General features: G+C 45.2%; 1 protein-coding gene across 1 annotated transcript in view; it reads right to left on the bottom strand.

Moving 5' to 3' along the window:
* The window catches only part of MAML3 (mastermind like transcriptional coactivator 3), a 233,542-nt gene extending 210,229 nt beyond the window's left edge, over nt 1–23,313 (bottom strand). The window contains exon 1 of the mRNA XM_030948249.1: nt 21,775–23,313. Within this exon, the coding sequence (XP_030804109.1) occupies nt 21,775–22,212 (438 nt within the window). The 5' untranslated portion in view covers nt 22,213–23,313. The remainder of the gene's footprint in view (nt 1–21,774) is intronic.
* Between the last annotated feature and the right edge of the window lie 722 nt (nt 23,314–24,035).

Here is a 24,035-nt window from a genome sequence, read left to right as displayed (position 1 = left end):
GGAATAGCCACAGACCAGCACCACACAGGATCGTTGTTGGCACTGCATACAACTCGTCTGGAAAGAAAAACTGTACTGGGAGCAGGCCAGAGGAATGTCACAGGTGTACCTTTGGTGTTCTGTGTCTCTGGTGCAGTTCAGCTACCAGAGGAACAGCAGCTGGGGAGCTCCTTCACCAGCATCCCTGCCTTGCACATACCCACATCCAAACGCTGGCCTTCTCCATGGTGATGGCATCTTCTTCTCCCCGAGCCTCCCTCCTACCTACAAGCTGCTGCAAGGATGTCCTTGCTTGTCACACGTAGCACAGGGCCACGGGGAACAGGACAGGCTTGTGCTGGATCTTGGGCACAGGATCCCTGACGGTTCCTGGCAGTGAGCCAGCTGGGAAAGGCCAGCTGGAGCAGCGAGTCTGGTGGCCTGGCAGCAGGAACCCAGTGCAAAAACATGAAGTTACAAATCCAGGTGCCCTAGATCAGAGCTCTGCTGTTCTGAGGCATTTGGTCTGTTAATACTCTTGCTCCTGTGACTAAGAGCCATCAAAGACCTTGGACCTACATGGAAACCACTGTGATCCAAAGAGTCTTCAGCATTTCAGGAGGGCAAAATCCTACCACTGACATGGGTCAGAAAATCTGAGATACAGCCTCTGAATTTACATATATATATTATAATATTTATAGCTATTTATAGATAAATAAAGACCACTGGAAGCCAAAACTTAATGAGCACAATAGGCAGCAGAAAAGAAACCCAAACAACTAAACAGAACCACAAACAGAAATGTGAATCACACCTGAAAGTGAGAGGAAGCATCAACGACCAGTGACCAGAGAGGTGTGTACCTATGCACCACGTGTTCCCACATCTATCATGCATCTCCTCCCAAAGCAGAAGTGTCTTCTGCAGGCCAGTGCTGCAGCTGGCAGCACGCTGAAGAGGAGAGGTGTAATACTCCATAGCTGCTCTGTCAGCTGAGGTGTTTTCAGACAGACACACCAAATACAGACGTCCCTGCACATATAGCACTTCCATTCAGTGACTGCTTCTGTATTTATGAGCCAGCACGTTAACAACAAGTCATATGTTCAACTGGACATGTCAGACACCTCCAGCTTCATTGTCACTGCATGTGTTAGTGTCTAACTGCATTTTTGTTCTGGTATTTATTTATTTATCCTCTCAGGCTTCATTTATTTGCATTTCATTTTCATACAGATACAGTAGATGCAGAATCTTGCACTCAGAACAACACCTGTCTGATGGGCTTTGCAACCACCCAAAGGCATGCCTAACTTGTGTTGTCTAAGACCTATTGCCCAGGACATTATTTCCCCTATGTTTAAACTCTTGTCTGGCAGGTTCTTTGAGTTTCAAAATCTCATCTGAAGTCTAAGGATGGCAAAGAGTTGCCAGGTGGATAAAATATGAAGAATGGGACTAATCTCACCAATACCTTCCCAGTTTCCTTCCAACAGAAGCAAATGCTTTTCACAGTACTGACCTCCTGTTGGAGCTCCACAGATAGATACAGGAGTGAAACCCCCTTTCACTTCTTTGTCAGACGTGTAAGGATGGTTTTGCTGATGGAAAGAAGCGTACTCATCTAACTAGTGTTTTGTAGAACTAGTATTTGTACATAGTCTGGTAAGCATCCAACCCACGTAACTTTGAATCAGTGTTCAGTCTTTCCTCAGGAATAAACACAAGAAATCCCCTACCAGATCTTCCCCTTCCTGAAAGGCAAACTGCCACAAACAAGCCACAGCATTCCTCCCTCCGTATCAGTGCCCTATCTCCCTACAGCAGATACAGACTAATCCTAAAGAATACGTGCAGCATGTTTACTTTTCTATGATACAACAATTAAGAGATTTTCCAGATGAAAACAGAAAATACGTCATGAATGAAAATTCCCATATGTCAACAAGTAAACTAGTATTAGTTGCAAACAAAGTCACAAATCAATCAACCATTTCTCCTAAGTGAAGCCTGACTAAAGAGAAACATCTACAACGTGAGCCCTGATGCCTTTGCTAATGAGTAATGAGAGGTGTTAAATTACAGGCTGCCACAGGCACTTCCCCGAAAAAACCCAGCTTTTAGGGAAGGTGAGGACTTGCACAACAAGCAACTAACTGCAGAGAAACCAAGAGAACTCTTTCGGTAACTCCAAACTCATCTTGAGCTGTGCAACGTAGTTTTAGTGAGCCCCAATTGGTACAACTGTGAGCACACTTAATGAACAGTCGGGCACTATTGGCATCACTGCCATTTCCAGCACCTTTTCTCCTCATCATGCCCTCTTAATGAGTTTTCATATTTCTCATTAACATTTATTATATTCAGCCCTACACCCACCTACAGGTGTGTGTACTGGATCTGATCTCTGTCTGGAACACGCTGCACTTAATCCATCCCGTCTGTTCCAGGCCCCTGCAGTCCTCAGACCACATCATCTGCCTGCCAGGATCTACAAAAAAATGTTACATTTGACCTGAAACATTTGCAGGTTTCAAGCTGCAGAAAAAGAGTTTTCTGGAAAATAGCGCAATAATGTCCCACCAAAAGGGGCAAGGGCAGTGACTTCAGTACTGTTCTCAATTATACTAATTAAGGAAAAATAGTTAGTATTAGAGTATAGATTATTTACTTCAGCATAACTGGGGGCCTGGTCTGAATTTCACAGAATGGTTCAAAGATTTTACCTGTTGTGAACACCAGTCAGATTTGGGCCAAGCATTCCAGATATCATTAAATATGAAATAAACTCTGCAGGTATTTATTGATTAACAACTGTGATGCATGGCAGATAATTTCTACTCTTGTACCACTTCATTAAGTATCCATTTTTATTCCTACAATATAACCAGACAACTCATTTTTCAAGACTTCATTACATACAGAACTTTAGTGCCAAGCATGTCTGCAAAGTGATATAGGCGTATCTGTCTACATTCTAACACAAACGTAACTGGGAAGAGCAGATCAAGCCACATAAATGCTTCTGCATTAATTTTTCCATGTAATTGCTTTCCCATTTTCCCCAGAGACCAATTTCTGAAAGTCTATTTTTAGTCTATCAGAATTTTATCTTTTTCCATGGTCAGAAAGGTAAGGTTGGTCACAGTCAAGATTTGCTAATGTTTTCCTAATCACAGAATCTGTGGGGGAAGAAAAGTATGCAGATATATTTTATTACCCTGCACTCAATATCTAACTCCAGAGAGCAAAAGAGAAGAGAGTTCTCCCTTACATGCATATCTACAAATTAAGGAAAGATCATGATATTCGAGCAATCTCCAGCTAAGCATTTTCCAGTATGGTCAACCAGGTTACAGCTGACAAGCCACAGTCAAATTATCCCCAAGATATGAAGGCTGTAATTTTCTACAACATTTACAGGATTTGCCAGATCTGTATGGACTGCTGAATTGGCATTATATTTTCAATAGATAAACACAGACTTACATTAGCATTTTTGGCAAAACTACATGTCATTATATATATATATATGTATAGACACACACACACAGTCTTTAACTGCTCATGTCAGTCAATTGTAATAATGATAACCTCAAAATTTGTTTTTGGACTTTGCCCATCTCCATAATGAAGGAAACTCAGTTACAGAACCCCAGTGAACCATGCTGCCTATTCCCTCTGATCAGGGTTACATTCCAGCTGTGCCAGGTACTTCCCAAACGTAGGCACAGCCTTCTTGCTCTAATGAATTACCAGGACAGGTTAAAACCTTCTACCCTCCCCTTCACTTTCTACTGTGGCAAGATCTGTACAATCAGAAAAGTGAAACATCTGCCAAACAAGTTCTCTCTTTTATTCCCTGGATAAATCCATTTCCTCAAGGAATTTTACTACCCAGCACCCTCCTGTTTCCCACCCCTATTCTTCTAAGAGCTATCAAGATCAGGTCTCCAGTAAATCCAACACAAACCTAGAACTCACTGGTGATGGAAACATGTCCCAGTCTGCACTGATTTGATTGCAGTCTATAAATCTATAAATAATGCTGAGGAGGGGAGTACATAAAAAGACTCATTCCAACCAGCCAGGCTAACAGAACAACACAGCTTGGACACTTGAACTCACATCTACTACTACTTCAAGCTTTCTGGACTACATTTGATTCCTTCCCTTTGAAGAACAGGAAGACAAGCCATTTAACAATCCAGGCACTGAAACTGAGATGCTGGAGATGATATCAGCATTCCACAGCCCTCAAGCCCATCTCCTAATTAAACGTTGTGGTGTGAAATGTGGCGCATTACTCTTCAGTTTACACACAAATATATCTTTTGTCACAATGTCTGCTCACTAGTTTCCAACAGGGAGAGGAAGGAGGTGGAGCTGTGCTCTTCAAAACCTTCCACCACAGCAACTTTGCACCTAGATCAACAGACCCCTAGCTCACTACTAAATTACTCTAAAACTTCTGTGTTTTACTTGAACACGTTGTCCTTCCTCATTGTTTTTGACACTAAAATGACAAATGATTCCAAAATGCCAGTTGATGCGTCAAAAAAACCTTCCCATTATGATAAATCATAACTAACTTAAGTAAAGAAAAGCAATCAATTCACCCTAGTGAGTAGAACAGTGCATTTATGAGATCTACTTGCCCTGCAGACACCTTCACCACCTGGCAGATGAGCACAGATGAAGTCCATCTGACCTGGAGACTGCAGCTGAAAAAGTACCATTTTCTCCTGTGATTTCAAGTTAAAGGAAAAGAGACAGGGAGGGCCAGAGCCTGATGTCCTTAGTTAAGAAAGAGAAAAAAAGAAAAAACAAACTCATCAAGATCTCACTGAATTTTAGCCCAGTAAAAAAACAAACAGAACTGAAAATGGTAAAACCAAACTAAATTAGCTGTACATAAACAAGTTCATTATGATACAAAATATTTACTGGTCACGAACATCCGTAGAAATTACACATTTGTGCTGCATTATCATCTCAATTACACTGTTAAACTACTCAACCCCTTCCTTATTCTAAGTGTTAAAAACACACACGTGAAGGAACATGTTTGAACTGATGAGCAGAGCAAAGAAAATGCAGCTAGGTATCAGTCACACCATGCAAGCAACTTAAAATGGGAGGATGGAACAAGTGTGGTGCTAAATGGAAAAGAGACTCAGTCCCAGCACATTCCCACTTCATTCGAGGCAGAATGGCTGATGTAAATCAAGGTGATTTAAACTGCTGAATTTAAGCAGGATTTAAATTATCAAGCAGGAAATACTGATATGAATAAATCAGTTTGGGAGCATGGTTGGATTTGTACTAATTTTTCTAAGGAAGGGTCAATTCTTACTGATTGGTAACTATTAAAATGTGTTACTTGACAACTCCATATGTCCTTTGCATGAACACACAAACCACTCTGCATTAACTTAGCAAAATACTGTTTTCTAATTATTTTTTTAAAATACCTTCAGTGCACCTGTTATGCAAGAATAAAAGTTTATCAAATTGGGGTTTTGCTATATTTACAAATATTTAAAAATTAGTTGATACTTTGGCTTTCACCTTGTGGGAAGCAGAAATCTCCAGCTGTCTTCACACTCAGCTTTCAGCCCTAAACTGAATCTAGCAAACTGATGAAGGCCCCATGTCAGTATCAGCACAGAAGGCTTCTATTGCCTTGATCAGAATTTTAAGACCTTCTTGTTCCAGAATACTTCCTAAATGCCAACCATTGCTGGTTCAATTTCCTTCAAAATTTCAGTATAAATATGGTGCTCAGTTGCTTTTTTTTAAATGCTTGGATTATTTTACCAGGTGACAACAAGTTCAGGCATAAGCTATCCTATTTTCACATCTGATTTGTGTTTTGAAAATTAATTTTAACTTTACTAATAGGGCTCATAAATCTGGATTAAGGACTAGGAAAAAATCAGTGTTTTGGGTGGAGAGTGTGTGTCTGTGTGTCTATTAAACAAAAAAATCAAATCACACTCCAAACAAGGGTCTCAGCAGAGACAAGGAAATAAACACATATGACAAACAACTCGTGAAAGAATAACTGCAGCTGACATATAAAAAAAAAAAATCGCCCTCATCCATCAGTTTAACCTGGTTAATTTTGAATTATCTTTTTTGGAACAGACTCCAAATAACCAGAGGACAATAGCATAAGGTTGGATGGGGCTTTGAGCAGCTTGGTGGGGCTTTGAGCAGCTTGGTCTGGTGGAAAGTTTCCCTGTCAGTGGCAAGGGGGCTGGAAGTAAATGATCTTTAAGATCCCTTCCAACTCATTCTGTGACTCTATAACCACCTCAAAACCTGGCAGAGAAAGGGTTCTTTATGGCCCTGAGGAAAAGGAGCATGAGGATATGATATTCTAAATATCTATGTCTTGTTTCAAAAGTTCTTGTCTTGCTATTCTAATGCCACTGAAGTCGGTGAGTTACATGAAAACCCAGATGAAGTGCATGTGAGGGTAGGAGGCTGCTATCAGTGTTTTTTCCCATGCTATGGGAAATTTGAAAGAAACCCTTCAGACTGCTCTGTAGTGATCATCAGACACAGCTTAATTTTAGGCTCCCTGTATCCTCCTTGCGCTTGCAAAAAGCAGCATCACTCCTGTTTGCAGAAAAAAACAAAGGCAGAAAATGTTTCCTTTCACCAGACTAACCTGTTTCACTAAGCATAGCAGCAGTTCCTGAGGAAGACCCCAAGAACTGCTCCTTTTGCCAGGATAATCCACCTTGGGGTTCTTTCTTCTGACTCAGTGAATTCTTCCCTTGCTGCCTCTGGCAGCTTTCTGGGGCAGAAGCTGAACAAGCAGGGCACTCAGGAGAACATCCACGCAGAACTGCTCAGAGCTACAGTGAACCTGTGAGCGCTCCTCACACATCAGTCCGTGCCAAAAATAGGAAAAACTAAGGCAGAAATACTACGTTTGTTTTAAAGCTCTTGTCAAATCTTTTTCCCACTGAGCAAAGTGAGCGAGAGAGACTGAACAATGTGCATTGGAAGAAACCATTGCAGAAAAATATCAAATGAAAAAAAATTAGATTAAAAAATCTGAATGTGAGAGGTGGAATACGAAAGGGGGACACATTTTTATCTTTTTAAAAGTATTTTCACCATTCATCTGACAGCTGGGTTTTGGCCCCAGAAGGGCACCAGTGCTCTGGCCATTGCTGACCAGCACATCACACAGTGAACAGGAGTATTGTGCTACATCTCCTGCCCCCTAAGCCTCCCTGCAGCCCTGCACAGCCTGGACAGATGGCTATTTTTATGTCCAGGATAGCGTGTGAGCTCAAAGCTTATTACCAAGGGCTTCCCCCTGCACACAAGAGTAATGCCAAGGATTTCTTTTGTTTTTTAATTGTGGGAATGGGCTCTGCATACTGTCCAACTTACAACACCCTACTTTGTGAGAGGTTTAAGTAACTTAAATGCTTCCCTTAACTTGCATTTTAAGAGTAGACTTTATTTCAGCGTTTATAATTGTTTTGCTAAATTCTTTAATGTACCTGATGTACTTGCTCATATTAATGTATTAAAGTAGTAAGTGCTTTTAATATTAAATATGGAAATAATCATCTTCTGAAGCTCTTGTTTATCGTCCAAAAAAAAAAATCCCCAAACCCTGAAATCACACAAGTGAAGGGATGAGCCTAGAGCTCAGCACACCCTGGTCAGGCAGCAGCAGATTCTGCCTCTCTGCAATCCTTTTCTCTAGCTTGGCCAGCAAACAGGAGCTCAGATGGATCCAACAGCACACCAGGGAACAAGTCAGCACTGTGGCCTTATTACCTGGACTAACACACACAGGTGCAACTACTCCAAAAATACAGAGCTAGCATCACCTTGAGAATAGGCACTGAAATGAAAATTTTATTTTTGCCCATCAGGGTCTCCTGGCTGTGTGGAATTAGCCCTTCCAAGCCACTGGCTATTTGCTACTAAAATTAGAGATGCATGCATAGTTTTGGCTGTGCTGAGGAAAACCTGCAGCCTTTGCTACTGTATAGGCCAGAATATATTTCTAACATCACAGTAAATGAAAATAATTTCACATACCACCCCTGGGAAAGATCTTGCCACTTCTCCATTCCCACACATCCAGCTCAATGAGATGACCAGATTACAATTCAGTTTTCTTAAAAGCAGTGGTCCACACCTGACAGAAGCTTCAGCAGAAAGAATAAAGTCAACAAATTTTAAAGATGACCTAGTTCTGAAACTTCATCTCCTTTACGTGACTGAGCCATTATTGAGATAAATCAGTGTGCAATAATAGGGGGGCACTGAGCTGAAGCAGCCAGTAAAACCCTCTTGCAGAAACAGAGTTTTGTTGTGAGCTTTCACTCACACACACTTCCCTTGGAGGAATTAAAGTAACTTAACTGTGCCAGGATGAAAGGCCTGTGCAGAAAAATGATTTTGGAGGAAATTAGGCCTTTTTCCAATCACATAATTTTCTTGAAGTGTCAGAACCCTCCAATTCTTCCAACTTCCACCTTACAAACGGAAATTAAAAGCATGGTCCCAGTGGTCAAAACACACATTTACCATAAATAAATCCATTAGTCACTGTAAGGCTCGCTCTGTATTAATTACACTGTCTTGTGAGCAATTCCAGCAAGAGGCCACTGAACTGCAAAGGCTTCTTGTGTGGCTCTGCCCTGACACTTAAACTAATGCAACATCCTCTGCTGCAAAGAGTGACAGAGCAACAGAACACAATTATCATGTCAGGGAACTTGTGAGAGTACCTTTTCCTATAAAAACAAACCATCGGTGGCCACCACCTATGCTGAGCAAAACCAATCATACAGTGACTGCACTTAAATATCCACACATGTACGAAATGTACCACAGGTTTAACCGTGAGGAATTTATGTGCTTTTACATCAGGTGTACAAAATAACACTCATAAACAGTAAAAATGCAGAAGATTTGTGTCTCTGCCCCTTGAAGGACTGACACGAACCCCTGTCAAAGAAAGAAAAATAAAAGGGAAAAAGAAAAAGTGGGGGAAGAAAGCTGGGAGGAGAAAAGGTGGGGAAAGAAAGAGGGAAGGAAGAAAGGAGGGAGGAAGAAAGAAAACAAAACAAGCAACAAGAAGAAAGAAACAAGGAAATAAGGGAAAAAGAGAAAAAAGACAAAAGAAAAAATAAGAGGAAAAAAAATCTGTTTTTTATCTTCTTCCTTTCAGTCATGGGCCCAGCCAACACACTTCAACAATCATTTGATTCTGATATCTTCTAAACTTGCAAAGATATCTTGCACTTGACATGTGGCTCTTAAGGTCTGTATTAGTTTTTAATAGCTCACAGTCTGTGGATTCTTAGCTTTCAGGGAGGGAGGTTTTTTCCTGGCAGAGATGCAGAGGACTTGCAGAAATTTCATATACACAAACTGTTTTTCTAAACTGTGAGAAATGACAGCTCTGGTTTTCTAAATTCTACAGGTTTAGAAATAAAAGTTACATATAAGGAGTACTGGAAAACAGGGCCAGGCAGTGCTGATGTGTGACAGAAAAAAGGTTATTAATAAAATCATCCATATAAATGGCTCAAATGTAAGCAGTAAGTTGGGGATTTCTGTAATATCTTTTTCTCCCACAGTTTGCCAAAACTCAGTTTCCTACAGGAATTAGGATAGTTCTTTATGCATGTATTGGATAAAGACACTGCATAACTGTAGTATGCAGCACACAGTTACTGTCAGCAGCAACTTTCCAAGACATACCCCCAAATTTGTTCTAAATATTACCAGTAACATTTCACCTCTGCCACCACAGACATCTTTCAATTTGTCTCTTTTCTGACATGTTCTGTGTCTCAAAGATGAACTAAATTGAAGTCATAGGACACCTTTTATATCTCATTATACAAACAATCCCTTTACAACGTTAACAAAGCACAAGAGATTGACTCATATTGATAATTTACAGAACAGCAAAAGCAACACAGAACCACAGCTGTCAATAATGAGAGAGGAAAATAAGACTATTATTACTTAACATTACATCAAAATAATATGAGACCTTCCATCCAGTTCCACAGTGCCAGGGGAAGGGAAAGGGTCTCTCTCATGGTACAGCCTGCACAGGGTGTGACACTGGTTGGATTTTCCCATGCCCTCCCAACAATAAGTGCCCGAATCATTCTTTGTCTTTACCTCAAGGCCAAAGCCAAATTATCCAAACTGAGCTCAGATACTTCTTGGACAGATAAAACACTGTGCTGAAAATACATGGTCAGCTACATAACGTCCTTCTGCCACCCTGCAGACCAAAGAAGGGAACTCTGTGACACAAAGACCCTCACTGAAATGTCAATATTATCAATGATTACTAATTGAGGAATGCTGACATCTCAGTATTATGACTGAAACATGAAATATGGCATATAAAACTTTGTTCTGGCATCTCCCCAAACAATCCAAGTCTGCAAAAGGCAGAATTTTGGATCACACAAATCATATTACAAAACACTGTGAGGAGCTCTTGATTCTTGTGGAAAACCCAACTCCTCTGCCTCAGACAGTAATGGCCCACAGAGGTCTGATGAGAACCAGCACTGATTTTCAAGCTCACCTGTTGAAGGATATGCAAATCACCCCAAATATCTGAAGCACCAACTTCACACACTAAGGCACGGAGAGGATTGCTTGGACAACAAGAGGACAAGACTATAACTGTGGCTTATTAAACTGTAAATCCTCCAGAAATCCTGGCTGTTTGGTGCTGCATTTTGACCTCAGGAATGGAAGCTTATTCCTTCCCTGCCCAAAACACGAGACAGTGCCACCCAAGGCAAAGGAAATCTCTCACAGCTGCTGAGTGTGCTGCAGCACACTGCTGAGCAGTTCTTCCTGTCCATAGAAAACAGGATCACAGGCAGCCACCCAAACACTGTGCCCAAACCACCTCAAACACTTTCCACCTGTTCCACTGGTTTGAGAAACACACGTTGCCCTCTACCTGCCACAGCAATCACTTCTAAAAACTGATTTGTATTAGCAGTGGACATATGCACGATGGGGGGGAAGTGCATTGAAATGCAGCTCGTTTTAGCCAAACAAAGCGAATCCATCAGGAGGAAAAAACCCCACAGCGCTTCCTAAACCAAATTCAGAAATGTGCCAACAGGATTTGGACATAAAGGATTTAAAATATCCACAGTGCCCATTACTGATGTGTAGGAAAGTACCCAGGCAAGGGTTTGCACATGAGCTGCTGCTGACTTCCAGGGAATATGCACCAAGTGACTAAGCAGAGCAAGTCTGCTGTGCACAGGCTTACATTTGCTGAACGAGTGCCATACATATGCACCAGCCATGTCACTGCAAAGTGTTTAGGATTCCTGAAATCTGAGCCAAACAGAGGTCACCACCCAGTTAACAGCAGTGCAGAAAACCAGCTAGCAGAGCACACTGTAATGTTCTGATGGACATAGGACCTGGAAAAGCAAGAAAAGCAGAGTAACTAATTCAGCTGGTGTTTGCAGCTGACCATGACCCTGTTACATGCCCCAACACCAAACTCTGGCTACCTGAGGGGGCAAAAGCTGGGCTCCTGAAATTCCCTGTGCTCTCACTGACTGCGTGCAGCCCAAGTGCATGGGCAGGAGCAAAGTTCTGCCCTTCAGACTGGTTCCACAAATCCAACAACCTCTTACATATTTCTGTCCTTCTATTGCAGCTGATGTCTGCTTAGCTCCCCTCTGTCTGCCCCAGTCTGTGCTCCATTCATCCATCCCACACTTTTTTCCTGACCTCCCATCTGCTCCCTCAGGTGTCTGCATTTCTGAAGCACCACCTTGCTTCTCCTTCCAAAGCACAAAACCAGCCAACCAAAAGCCACTGTAGAAAAACACTTGCCACTTCACAAAACCCCCACCTCATCAAACCGAGGTTAAAAGGCAAGAAACATACCCTATGAAATTAACCCTTGCAAAAAATGTGTATTGGAAATGCACACATGGAAAAAATATGGATGTCTAATTTTACCAAATATGCCTGATATCACTTTAATAGAAGTTTTGTACAACTGGAGGCATTTAGTTTCTTCCTTTACAATAGGAAAGACATTTCATCCTCAGGTTCAATACTAAACCTTGAATCATGTGAGAACTGTGTATTTGTAAACAAAAAGCATCTCTGAAAATGATGAGATATTTCATGAGCCTGTTTGTGCTACATTTCTCACAGAGCCCAGTGTATATCACTCAATCATTGTTTTTCACTTACTGGCCTCAGTTATCAGTTATCATTCTACATTTACAAGTGTCTAAGTTTATAGATGAAAATCTTAGAAAAATCTTCTCTTAAAAAAAAAGAAAAGTCATCCGGTAAAAGTAGAAAAAACCCATGAGCTGAAGTACTTTGGTCAAAATTTGTTACCTATTCCACTGTTGTTTGAGACAAGCAGAACGATTTGTCCCTGCCATTACATTTAGGGACAAGCTAGGTAGTCCAAAGCTGCTCCCACAAACCCTTCACTTGACCTTGTGACTTCACCATGCATTCACTACCCACAAGAGATAAGTCACAGATTTGGAAAGTAAGTGATTTTCAAACCAGAAACAATGTCTACTCCACTAGTGAAGCTTAACATAGGGAACACACTGCACTAGAAATACCAATATTGCAAATGTTCTTATCTACCTATTGTGCTAACAGCTTGGATTCTAGCAAATGAGCTAATTCTGAAATAAAAAACATCTGAGAAGGTAGGTCAAAAAATAAGCAAAAAAATCCCAAACAAAAAAAACCCAAAACACTGAACTTTTTAATCACTAATTGTACAATTATTATCGTATTGCCCAGATTTGGATTCAGATAGAGGAAAACAGAACTACATGTGAGTGTCTGTCTTGGACACAGCCCCTTGCTTCAGTGTCACCTCAGGTTCCATCTGCAAGTCAAGACATCACAATGGTGATAACTTTTTACGTGGGCCTTTCATAACTACTTAACCCAGTTACTGTTCTCCATGGAATTAAAATGACCACAACACCTTGAGCAGCCAAAACAAAATGCAACCATCACACTGCAAAGGTCAAGCAAAACTGTGTTTTTCCTTCTTTTATCAAGAGACCAAGTTTATCAATTTTCAGAAGGAAATCAGCAAACAGCAACAACAAAAAAATGAACACAAGCCCTCCTCCCTTTTTCTTTCCTCACAGGAAGGACACCTACCTGATACAAATCTCGGCTGTGGCCAGCTGATGTCTTCTTTGGGCTAGATTGAATTGAAAAGATACTCTCTTCATCATCCTTTACACTTTGGACCATCCCCTTGCCCTCAAGGGTAACCATAGCAGTATTCCTGAAGGCACTTCCAATAACGTTCTGCCCAGTGGTCCATAAACTGTCCAAGTATTTCCCTCCCAAATTAGCTCCAGCCATGCTCCACAACTACCAGGCTTTCAGCTGGAGGGCTGGAAAGGACCTTCAGGTCCTGAGTCCAACCATTAAGCCAGCATGGCCAAGCCCATCACTAAACCAGGTCCCTAAGTGCCACATCTACATTTCTTAAACATCTCGAGGGATGGGAACTCCAACACTCCCCTGGGCAGTGTGATCCAATGCCTGAACACCCTTTCTGCAAAGAAGCCTTTCCTAACACCCAGAACGGGTTGGCCCATGTGAAGTCACCATTAAGTGGAAAAGAATACAGTCCATGCCCAACTTCCCAGAACCCCTGGCTGGCTGTAAGTAAATGGACACTTTATCACAATGATAAAACGAAATTAATTTTGTCTGTTTTTGAAAATTTCACGTTTCTGTTCTACATGCACAATTCTTCAATCCCCTTACCCACTGCTGACATCTTCCACAGCAAAAGTGTTACTGAGAAGGGCAGTAAACCTTTCTGTGGCCATAAAGTGGTTTTGTTTTGTTGTAAATGAAATGGAGGAGAAAAAATAAGTGGGATTTTTTTGGTTTTGTTTTACATGATGTAGAATACATATTAAAATGGGTTAGAAAAAATAAGCTCCAGGAAAATCCTATGGAGCGAAAAAAATGTGAAGTCAAATTGTCTCGGGTAAATTTTCAAAATTACAGCAATCCAGCCTTTAAAGCTTTCAGTGTACAAACTACCTGGCATAAATTAGGTGTGGGGGGAGAAAGAGAGAGCACTGCAACCTCAGCATCACATCTCCACTTTTACTGGAAGGCAAAGGCTGCAAGCTCAGCCCAGAAACATGCAATAATAGAAGGACCTGCAACTATTTCAAACCACTGCTTCATATGCAGCCATGGATTACACACCAGAACACTTCAGTCAGTTTCAAACAATGTGACCCCCGTTCAGTTACAGAAATCTACAGCCTTAAGGCCTTCAAAGCCACATTACCTGCTTTGATGGCAACTAAAATATGTATAATGAATAGCAACGCTGCGGTTAAAATTGGTTATTTACTGTCAATAGCAGTTTTCCCTGTGCTGCCTCAGTTGTGCACTGGAATGCAATCCAGAGGAATCAGAACAGCAGCCACCAGCTCTGAAGACAAAAAGGAACAGCAGCACAGATCACAACTGAAATGGAACAATCCATTCAGCAATCCCAAGGCAACCAGTGTGAGGTGAGGCAGTCAGATTTAAAGTCATTTCTGCAGATGCTAGAGAGCCTGAAACACAATATTCTGCATAAACAGAAGGGGCAGGGAACACAACAATTTCTTTTCTGGCAAAGTGCTGATCTACCCTCCTCAATGTAAGGAATTCTCTTAGATGGTTAAAGAACTCCTATACTTTCCAGAACTCTTCCATAATCTCATTTGCCATAGCCACCTCCCTTCCTCCTTCAGATGAAACACAATGCAGAAGTGCCAAAACATCACAGAAGATCAGACATGAGCTAAAGGAAAGAGGAAGAGGATGCAAATATAGAAAATGGGTATGTATCAGTGATTCTTAAACTTGTTGGACTATTACATCCCCTTTCACCATCAAAACTGATCATAAATCTTTTCACTTTGCCTTGGAGTGCAGTTAAAAACCAGTGTGTAAGTACAGGCACAAACACACATACATAGGCACGTTGGCTTCTTGGCTGTGATGCTGCCCAGGGTCAGAGCAAGGTTAAAAACCAATTCTCTGCTCTTTTCCAAGATACACAATACCAAGGACTTTCTGAACTGGCCTGAGATTTTCACAAGCATCGCAGAGATGATGCAGAAAAACTCCACCTTCACCACAGCACTGAACGATCGCTCCTCTGAATCTCAAGAGCGCAGGAAAATGAAGTTGGTTTGTTCCATTAGACCTGAAGTGTTCCTGTATGGCACATGGCAAAAGCAATGTAGGCAGGAGACAGAACAGTGAAGACAGGAGGGGGCAGAGGCACAGCCCCTGCCTTCCATCAGTGAAGGCACAACTCCACCAACCTCCAGGTGATGGGAGCTGAGAACCTGCAGGGCACTACGGAGCCCTGTATGAAACCCTTACAGAAAGTCAGAAAAAAAAAAAAAGAAAAATAAATACTTGACCTGTTGATCTTTCTGTTTATTCCCTGAAAGTCATAAATTCAAACCTCCTCCCTGCTCTCTGTGTGCTGTGGTTGTGGAGAACTGACAGCAAGCAAACAGCAATAGATCATCTATGCTGCCAACAGCACTGCAGCATTAGCTTTAGCACTTCCACAAACTTCCAGAAAATGCAAAGTTCCTATGGGTGGACACACTTCTCTCAGGTCAACAAAGCAATGAATTATTCTTATCTCCTCACCAATTTGAATGGTGTGTGGAGGCAAACAAAATCAGCCTGAAAGAGGGAAGTCTTGAAAGAAGGCAGCTCTTCCTGTAAGTGCAGAATTTCAGCAGCTGCAATCTGATTAACTACTGCAAGTTTAAAAAGACATTTTCTCCTAAGCCCTATGAACTGAGTTTCAAGTATTCAAAAAGCAAACAGGAGCAGTTTGTAGGACTTTTGAGCTACAAACATTGGGAAACTAAAATAAGTAAGAGGGAAGCAAAAGAGCAAAGTTACATGATTTTGTGACTCACCAGCTTAGACAAACTAGGAAAATATATATTTCCAATTGTCAAGGCTCCCAAATTCCCACTGAATGTACAAGCACACTGCTTATCTGAACAGCCTGCAAGATCCCAGGTTGGTAACTCTGGTCAGAGGCTGTGTTATCTTATATATCAAGGGTTTTCTTATCATTACAGTGCAAGAATTCCATATCACCAGAGTTCCACACCTCCTTGATGCTTCTCACAGGCAGCTCCTCCAAGCACTGACTGTTCCTGCTCCTTGCAGCAGCCATCTAACTCCACATCCCACCAGTGCACTCTTTTATACCATGTCCTTATTGGCTACAGGTGTGCCTGTTAACCTCCTGCCTGCTCCTAATCTTTAGTAATTGGTTCAGCTGCAGCTCTTTGGGGGGCATGATTACATTCTCTACCACCTTCATTTATCCACATGCATCCCCCCAGCAGGCTGTACCTGCTGTACACTTCAATTCACAAGACAGCACACTTGGAGGATTCCAGTCAGCAGCTACTGGCTGTCAGGCCTGTTCTTAAACCTAATTCAAGCCCATCTCTCACGTGAATTATACACACTGGAGTGATTTGTACGTGCAAGTGTTTAAATAAAAGTGAGCCCTGACTGCTGTGCTCCCCGCAGCTGCCCCTGTTTCAGTGGCCGTGCTCAGGAAGGGAGCTGTGCTCTGGCACCAGGTGTAACTCACCCGAGGTCCCGCGTGTGCCACCAGGTAAGCATGTGGAACTGAGAGGTCCCAGGTGTTTATCCTGGGATAAGGGCTGGATTGCACAAGAGGACTGAGATGCTGTAAGCCCGTGCTCCCCGCGGGAGGGACAAACAAGCGATGGATGTGGTCCAGCTGAGCAGTGACCCGAGGAGGAGGAGGAGGAGGAGGAGGAAGGAGCGCGGCTGCGCTCACCCTGCCCACTGACCCGGGCTGCCCAAGCAGAGCCACCCCGGCCCCAGCAGGAGCAGGCAAGGGGAGAGACACTTCCTCAGCCCGGCTTACACCACCTGAGGCTACTGGTGAAGCCTGAAGCTTTGGGTCAAGTTACTGTAAACTGAGGTCAATCTAAATGCAACCAATTGTCCTAACACAATCACATGTTAATATTTTTGGCGCTGCGTTAGCAGAACGAGTTTTTGATGTGTTCCAGACAAAGCTGCTCTTCCTGAACTTAACAATGCCTAGAATTTCACTGCAGGATTTTCAGCACATTCTGTTTGGTCAAGTTGAAGCTGAGATTTCACTACCACTGGATACCCTGTGTCAAAATACAACTTGCCCTGCTCCAGCTCCGGCTTGTAATAACCCGAGTGTGTCTTTGAAAGGGACACGCTTTCCATCAGAGCATTAAAGGTCATCAGAGGCTAGCAGTGCTTGAAGTGAAGAGTCTCTTCATTCCTTTCAGTTTGCTAAACTGAAACCTATTGTGCTGACTAGCTGCAAAAGGAGGTCAGCACAAAAACTCCTTGTCCTAAGGACAGTAATCACACGGGCGCGCCAAGCCCCAGCTGGTAGGAAAAGGAGAAAACAAATGGGAGAGGCCTGTGGAGTAAGAAAGACACAGAGATCCACCCGTATAGGAAAAGGAAAATAAAAAGGGTTACACAATGACTCCTTCCATGATGCTTATGAAAGAGAAGGAGCATTGCTGGCCTGGGATTTATTTCTGGTATCATCCCTGTTGTGTATTTACTACTGACTTTACCCCTGTGTGAGCAAGATCAGACACAGCTTATTAACTGAAGGGATGCTTAATCCTACTTAGTCATCAGGCATGAGTAAGGGCTACAAGTATTTGACTTCTTGTGGAAAACAAAACAAAACATCTAAAAATTATCTTCTTTTTTCATCTTCCTAACACCAGAGCAACAGACTTTTCCTATGGCATGAGTGATGAACCCCATAACATCTGTAAAGTTGAACAGCAATACTCCACAAGAAAGAGCACAAGAAATGTGCTCAGGTTTGTGAACATATGCACAAGTACACATGAAATACAGCAGGTGTAAGCTTCAACAAACTCCCCACAAGCCTGACAGCATTCTGTGGCACTCCGTTCCAGAACTGGCATTATCCATGAATCACTAAGACAAATGATGATGTTCCACTTTTCACTCTGGATACCTTTTTCAACAAAAATAAGAGACTTGGGTGGAGGAAGGAACGACTTCTCTGTGGTGGAGTATCTACCAACAAGGAAGACATACCACCAGATTTGTGTAATTCTGGACATGTCAGTCTGTGCCTGCACAGAGAGAGCTGGAAGGAGTGGCCTGCCCATTCCCCTTGCCTCAGGTGGAGTGCAGTGTGATCATTAACTCCTGGAAGGCAGGGCCTTAGCCCAGAACGGGTAAAGAGCAGGGCTGGAAAACTCTGTGTGCTTCCAGCCATGTCTTCTCTGACTTTAACTCATTCTGAATTGGCATAGCACACTGCAGCAGGGGAACAGAAAAGATGATCTAATAGGTTATTTGACTTCTGTCACCAGTTTCTCTGATCTAAGTAACATTTTAAGTTTAGGCGTTTAAAACACAATGTCCTAAGTACTGGGTTTAGAGTAGGAAACGGAGAGTAAGACAGTGCCTATCAAATTTTCTTTTTAATTTAGCACAACAATGCTAAATTAAAAAAAAAAGTCTTGAAGGGCCTTAAAATAGGGAAAAGTAGCTCTAACCTCTTCATAGTTTATAAGACAGCTCAGATGCAAGTAAGTGTGTACTAGAAGACCAGTGTGATAATTACACATGTCACTGGACAAAGAATGCATGGTAAGGACAACAGTCACAGGGATAAGAAAAATAAGTGATATAATTTGCAGTTGTTTTTATTGTGCATTTGGCTATTACATACTGAATATATTATTTATCCTCTATATAATGTATGTGTATACACACACCTACAACCTCTGAACCCCACACATAACGTGGTGCAGAGCCAAGAAGAGTCTCGCACTGAAAGAAGGAAACAAGAAAGCAGATTAGCTCACAAAGAACCAAAGAACCAATGTGCTGATATTTCCTGGAACAGATCCAAAGATGAACAGCAGAGTTTTGGATGAATTGCAAGTTTTCCCAATACTTCCTCTGAAAGCCAGGCTGGTACAGCATTTTAACAATCCAACTCAAAATCACAGAAAACAACTTTGGTTTTTGCCAGGCTGAACTAGGGAAGGGGGAAAGGTCCACAAAGACATTTATAAACGATTTAAATTTCTGTGCACACGCCAGTCTATGCCTGTGTATGAGCAAACTAGCTCTGTAACCCACTGTTCTCAACAGAGTTTACCAGAGAACAAAGAAAGGGAGAAAACCCCTAAATGTTACTTAATGTTTTCTCTATGTAAAAAAAAATATTTAAAAAAAATTAAGTTGAATTCTTTTGCTAAATAAAAATTATGATGTACATAAACAGTTAAACTTACCATACTGATATGATTGCTAGAAACTAAGAAGTTTGGGAGTTTGCATTTGGTTTTACTGCAAAAAGCATTAATGTCTGAAAGAAAATAATTTCCAAGTGCTTTAAAAAGAGTAATCTCTTGGGTTGCTAGTACTGCTTTCATGTTCCCATGGATGCTCCCCAGTTTCCTTAGACATTAGTCAAAAATCATAATTAACACTTTACAAGTGAAACAAAGCAGATGATGTGTCTAGATTTTTTTTTGGGCAACATTTGTGTATTAAAAAAGAAAACGAAATGGGTCTTTTTTTGTAATAAGGCAGTAGGATTTATGTTTTTAAGATTAAAGGCGTAGGGTACATTGAGTATATTCAAATAACATGAAGATCATAGCCCAGGAATTGAGTTGTGATAAATTTCACAATAAACTACTTCCTAATTAGGCTACTCCAGCCGGAAAGGATCTAGTAACAGTGAGAGCTGAAACTGCACTTCCTCCCTTTACTTTTTCCTTTTTACAACTTTCTTACAACTTTCACATTATAGCGTTGGCTTTCGTGGGAAGACCAGCTACCTGCTTATCAAAACCTCGTGGCTTTAATGCTTCAGCGCCGGGGCTTGGCAATAAGGGGAAGGGCCGAGGCCCGAAGGGACCCGGACCGCTCCGCAGCTGGACGGGACCCCGCGCACCGCACCGCCGGCCCGGAGAGAACTCATTCCGACAATGTCTCCTGAGCCTCCAGCCCCTCTCCCCGGGAGGTGTGAAAAGGGATGTGAGGGCAGCTGGGCTGACGAAAACACGGTCCCTGCTCACGGGGTCTGGGGAGTGACTCTGTTCCTGCCCCGGGAGAGGCGTAAGCGTAAGGGAAGTACCGTGCATGGGCGCGCGTTTAAAAGCCTCGCTGCCGAGGAAGAGCGCCAGGAGGAAGAGAAACACGGTTATGCCTCGCTGCTAACATCAGGAAAGCAACAAGATGTCACTGAGGTCGTTCTGCTTCCTGTTTGCGAAGGGCACCGCACGCGTTCCACCGCCCCCGCCCGCCGCTTTGTGCGCTCCGCCCGGCCCCGCTCCGTGCGCGCTCCCGCCTCCCGCCGGCGCCGCCTCGTGCGCGCCCCCGCTCCGCCCGGCCCCGCTCCGTGCGCGCCCCCGCCTCCCGCCGGCCCCGCGGGGGCAGCGCTGGCGCTGGGCTTTTGTTCGCCGCTGCCGAAGCGATCCCCCCGTGAGGGAGCGGGGCTGGGGGCAGCGGGGAAGGGGCTGCCCGCCGGGGAAGCGCTGCCCGGCACCGAACCGGCACTTGCGGCCGCGGCCGGGCAGGCTCGGCGCGGCCCCGGAGAAACACAAGGCTCCCTCCTGTCGCGGAGAGGGGAGGCAGGGCGACAGGCAGGACCGGCGGCCCGCCGCTTTGTCACAGAGCCCTCCCCCGGCGGCCGGCGGCAGCTGCCGCCCTGCCGGACCCTCCCGCCCGGAGAGGGAGGGACGTGCGAGGCTCGTAAAGCGCACGCTGCCATCGCACCTCCCTCCTCCCCGCCGCCCATTGTGCCCCGGCAGGCGGGAGCGCCCCGCGGCTGCCCGGTGCCCGCCCCCGAGCCCGGGCACCCCCGCCCCGCCCGGGGACACGTCAGGACACACACGCGTGTGGCCCGGGCAGAGCCGCCGCCTGCCCCCGCCTGCCGGCCGCGACGAGCAGCACCGGCAGCGCCAGCGGAACCGCGGCTGCGAATGAGGCTCTGCCGGAGCGCAGGGCCCGGCTCCCCCCGCAGCTCTCATTATTCATCGGCGCAGCCTGGCAGTGGGAAACTCCGCTTCCTACTTGCCGCTACGCTTGTGCCGGCTCAGCCCCCGCCCCCTTCCCCCCCTCCGCTCCTCGCTGAGCTCCTTAAATCCCGAGAAAACTTTGGGAAGCGATTCAGCTCGCGTGGGGAGCCGGGCTGCTGCACGCCGGGGCAGCCCGAGCGAGAAACCTGCCCAACTTTTCCTGCAGCCGCCGGCCCAGCCTGCGGAGCCGCCTTCCAGCTCCCTCCGCGGCGGGATTTAAAGGCGGCCAGCCCCCCGCACGGAGAAGCCGCGGCGAAACACACACACACACACACACACAAAACCCTCCCCCGGCTCTCGGCACGGCGCACGCCTCGCACCGCTCCTTCCCCCTTACCCCAGAGCACTTTTACCCTTCCGAAGGGGACGGGGCGGAAAAATTGTCCGCTCCCTCCACCCCAGCCGGTGAGAAGTTGCGAAGCGTCCCGCCAGGGACCCTGCCAAAGTTGAGTCGAGCCCCGTTCCCCCTTGACAAGCTACGGGGCCGACCTGCAGCTCATCCCGGCGAGCGACGCGGAGCGGACGGCCACCCCTGCGCCCCCGGCCCGCATCCCCTTACCATGATCAGCGTGTGGTTCCTCTGCTCCGCCGTGGCGGGCTCAGCATCTTGCTGCTGCTTGCTCTGGTGCTGCTGCTTGCTGCTGCTGCCGCCGGTGCCCGTTTTCTTGGCCCTCTGCTCCAGGGTCCGCTGGTAGAGGCTCACCGTGTCCCTGCGCTCCAGCTCCAGCTGCTCCGCCTGGGCTTGCTGGTACCTGCTCTCGCAGTTGACATGGTGCCGCCGGCAGCCCTCGATGCGCTGCCTCAGCCGCTCCACCACCGTGCTGTGCTTGGGAATGCCGCCGCTACCGGCGGTATTGTTACCGGGAGCGGCGGCGGGAGGGCCGTGGGGAGAGCTGCTAACCCCGATAGCGGCCCCGCCGAGGCTGCTCTTCAGGTTATTGTTGATGCAAATACTGCTGCCATTCGCGGCGGCAGCGGGGGCCGCGAAATCCCCCATCCTCGTCCCCGTGCACACTATTTTGGAAGAACTTTTTATCCTACACTTCACACATACAGTCTCCTCTGGGGTCCTGATGGGATACTTTTCAGAGAACCGGGGAGGGGGCAGGGAAGAGGCACCATCATGTATCAGGGAAACAGCGATCCCAAGCAAATGTTTCTCTTTTCCCCCAGCCAATCCCTCTCGAGAAGCTCCAAAACATTAAAAAGAGAGAGGGAAGGGGGGAGGGAAATGGAGAAGGTGCTAAAAGGTTATCGCCAGCAACACAACCAACACACACAAACAGACACACACAGACACGCACACACACACACAAAAAAAGCACAACAAACTGAGCAGCAGCAGTTCGGGTTAGCAAACTCCAGCAGATATCAGACCAGTTCCTTTCCTCCTCTTTCTTTTTTATAATCCATTATTTCAGAACAGATTCCATGAGATTTCCGGCGATTTTGCCAAAAGCCTTCTCTCCCCATGGATAAGGAGAAACACGCGCCGCTCCACATGCACACACATACACGCCCGTTCACACGCACGTTCGCACACACACATCCGAGCACAGGCACACGCTGGGTACACACGGCACACTCACTCGCGCTCCACGGCATCAAAAGACAGGCAAAGCCGCTTGCTTATTGTATTTTCCTTCTAGAAAAAAGTTTTGGTGTTTATGCCGCACCGTGTTCGCAAAGTACTTTGGCTGCTCAGTTGCATTTCAACAGGAACCTAAATAGCAAATCCTCGGGCTGGGGGAAGTAAACACATGAACAATCCGGACCGAACTGGAGAGGAAAAAAAAAAAAAAAGAAAAAAAAAAAAAGTAGCGCTCTGAAGTCTCTGCCAAACGCTGAGCTGATACAGCCTAGCGCTTTGCTCTGTCGTGCTGGCTGCTGCTCCTCCTGCCACCATCACAATGATCAAATGCTCTCCTCCTCCACCTCCTCCTCCTCCATGCCAGCGGAGTGATATCAGGACAGGAGCGCTCAGTAAACACCGCAGCGGCGGCGGCGGCGGCTCCGGGCCGTGAGGCAGGCCCGGGGACAAGGTGCAAAACCCGGCGCGGACGCGGCCCGCCAGGAGCGGACATGGCGCTCCCCCGGCGGCGGCGAGCGGGGCCCGACACCTGCCGGCCCCGCGGCCTCGCCGCACCCGGGCCGGGCGGAGCCTCCCGGCCGGCGCTCGGGGCCGCGGCGGGGGCAGCGGCGGGGCCGGGGCGAGGCGGGGCCCGGCGGCCGGAGCCCGCGGGCGAGCGGCGTGTGCCGCCTTTCCCTCCGGTGTCAACTGTTGCATAATGAATGGGAGCGGAGCGCGGAGCCCCGCGCCTCCCCGGCACGGGGCTGAACTTTCTATTTTAAACGACAGGAGAAACATGACACGTCGGGCAGCGGCATTTGTCCGAGCGAACGGTGGCTGCCTCCATATAGAGCGCGGGTGATTTATGGATCAAGGATAACATCCCGGGAATCTAGTTTTAAACCGTTTTGCAGACAAAGCTATTGCGCCCACAATTGTCATTGAGTGTTATTTTCTATCTAGCCCTGTGAGAAATGCGCTTCCAATTTTTTAATACATCTGTATGGAACAGAATCATCTCAGAGAGACACCCGTGTTCGCTAACATGCAGCTGATTGAACGAAAATTGGGAACTCATGCATTGGTAATGTAATCTGATTTAAACCATCTTCATTTTTGCCATTGCAGATTAGCATAGGATACTATTTCTAAGATACAGTGACAAAGAGCAGTCTTTGTCTTATTTAAGGGCTCAGCAGTATGAAATTTGGGGTTGATTTCATGCCTATTGCCACAATTCATGACTGTGT

This window comes from Camarhynchus parvulus, chromosome 4 (assembly GCF_901933205.1).
Source record: "Camarhynchus parvulus chromosome 4, STF_HiC, whole genome shotgun sequence".
Lineage (NCBI taxonomy): Eukaryota > Metazoa > Chordata > Aves > Passeriformes > Thraupidae > Camarhynchus > Camarhynchus parvulus.
Note: the sequence above shows the minus strand (reverse complement) of the source record. Positions and strands in the feature narration are given on the sequence as shown.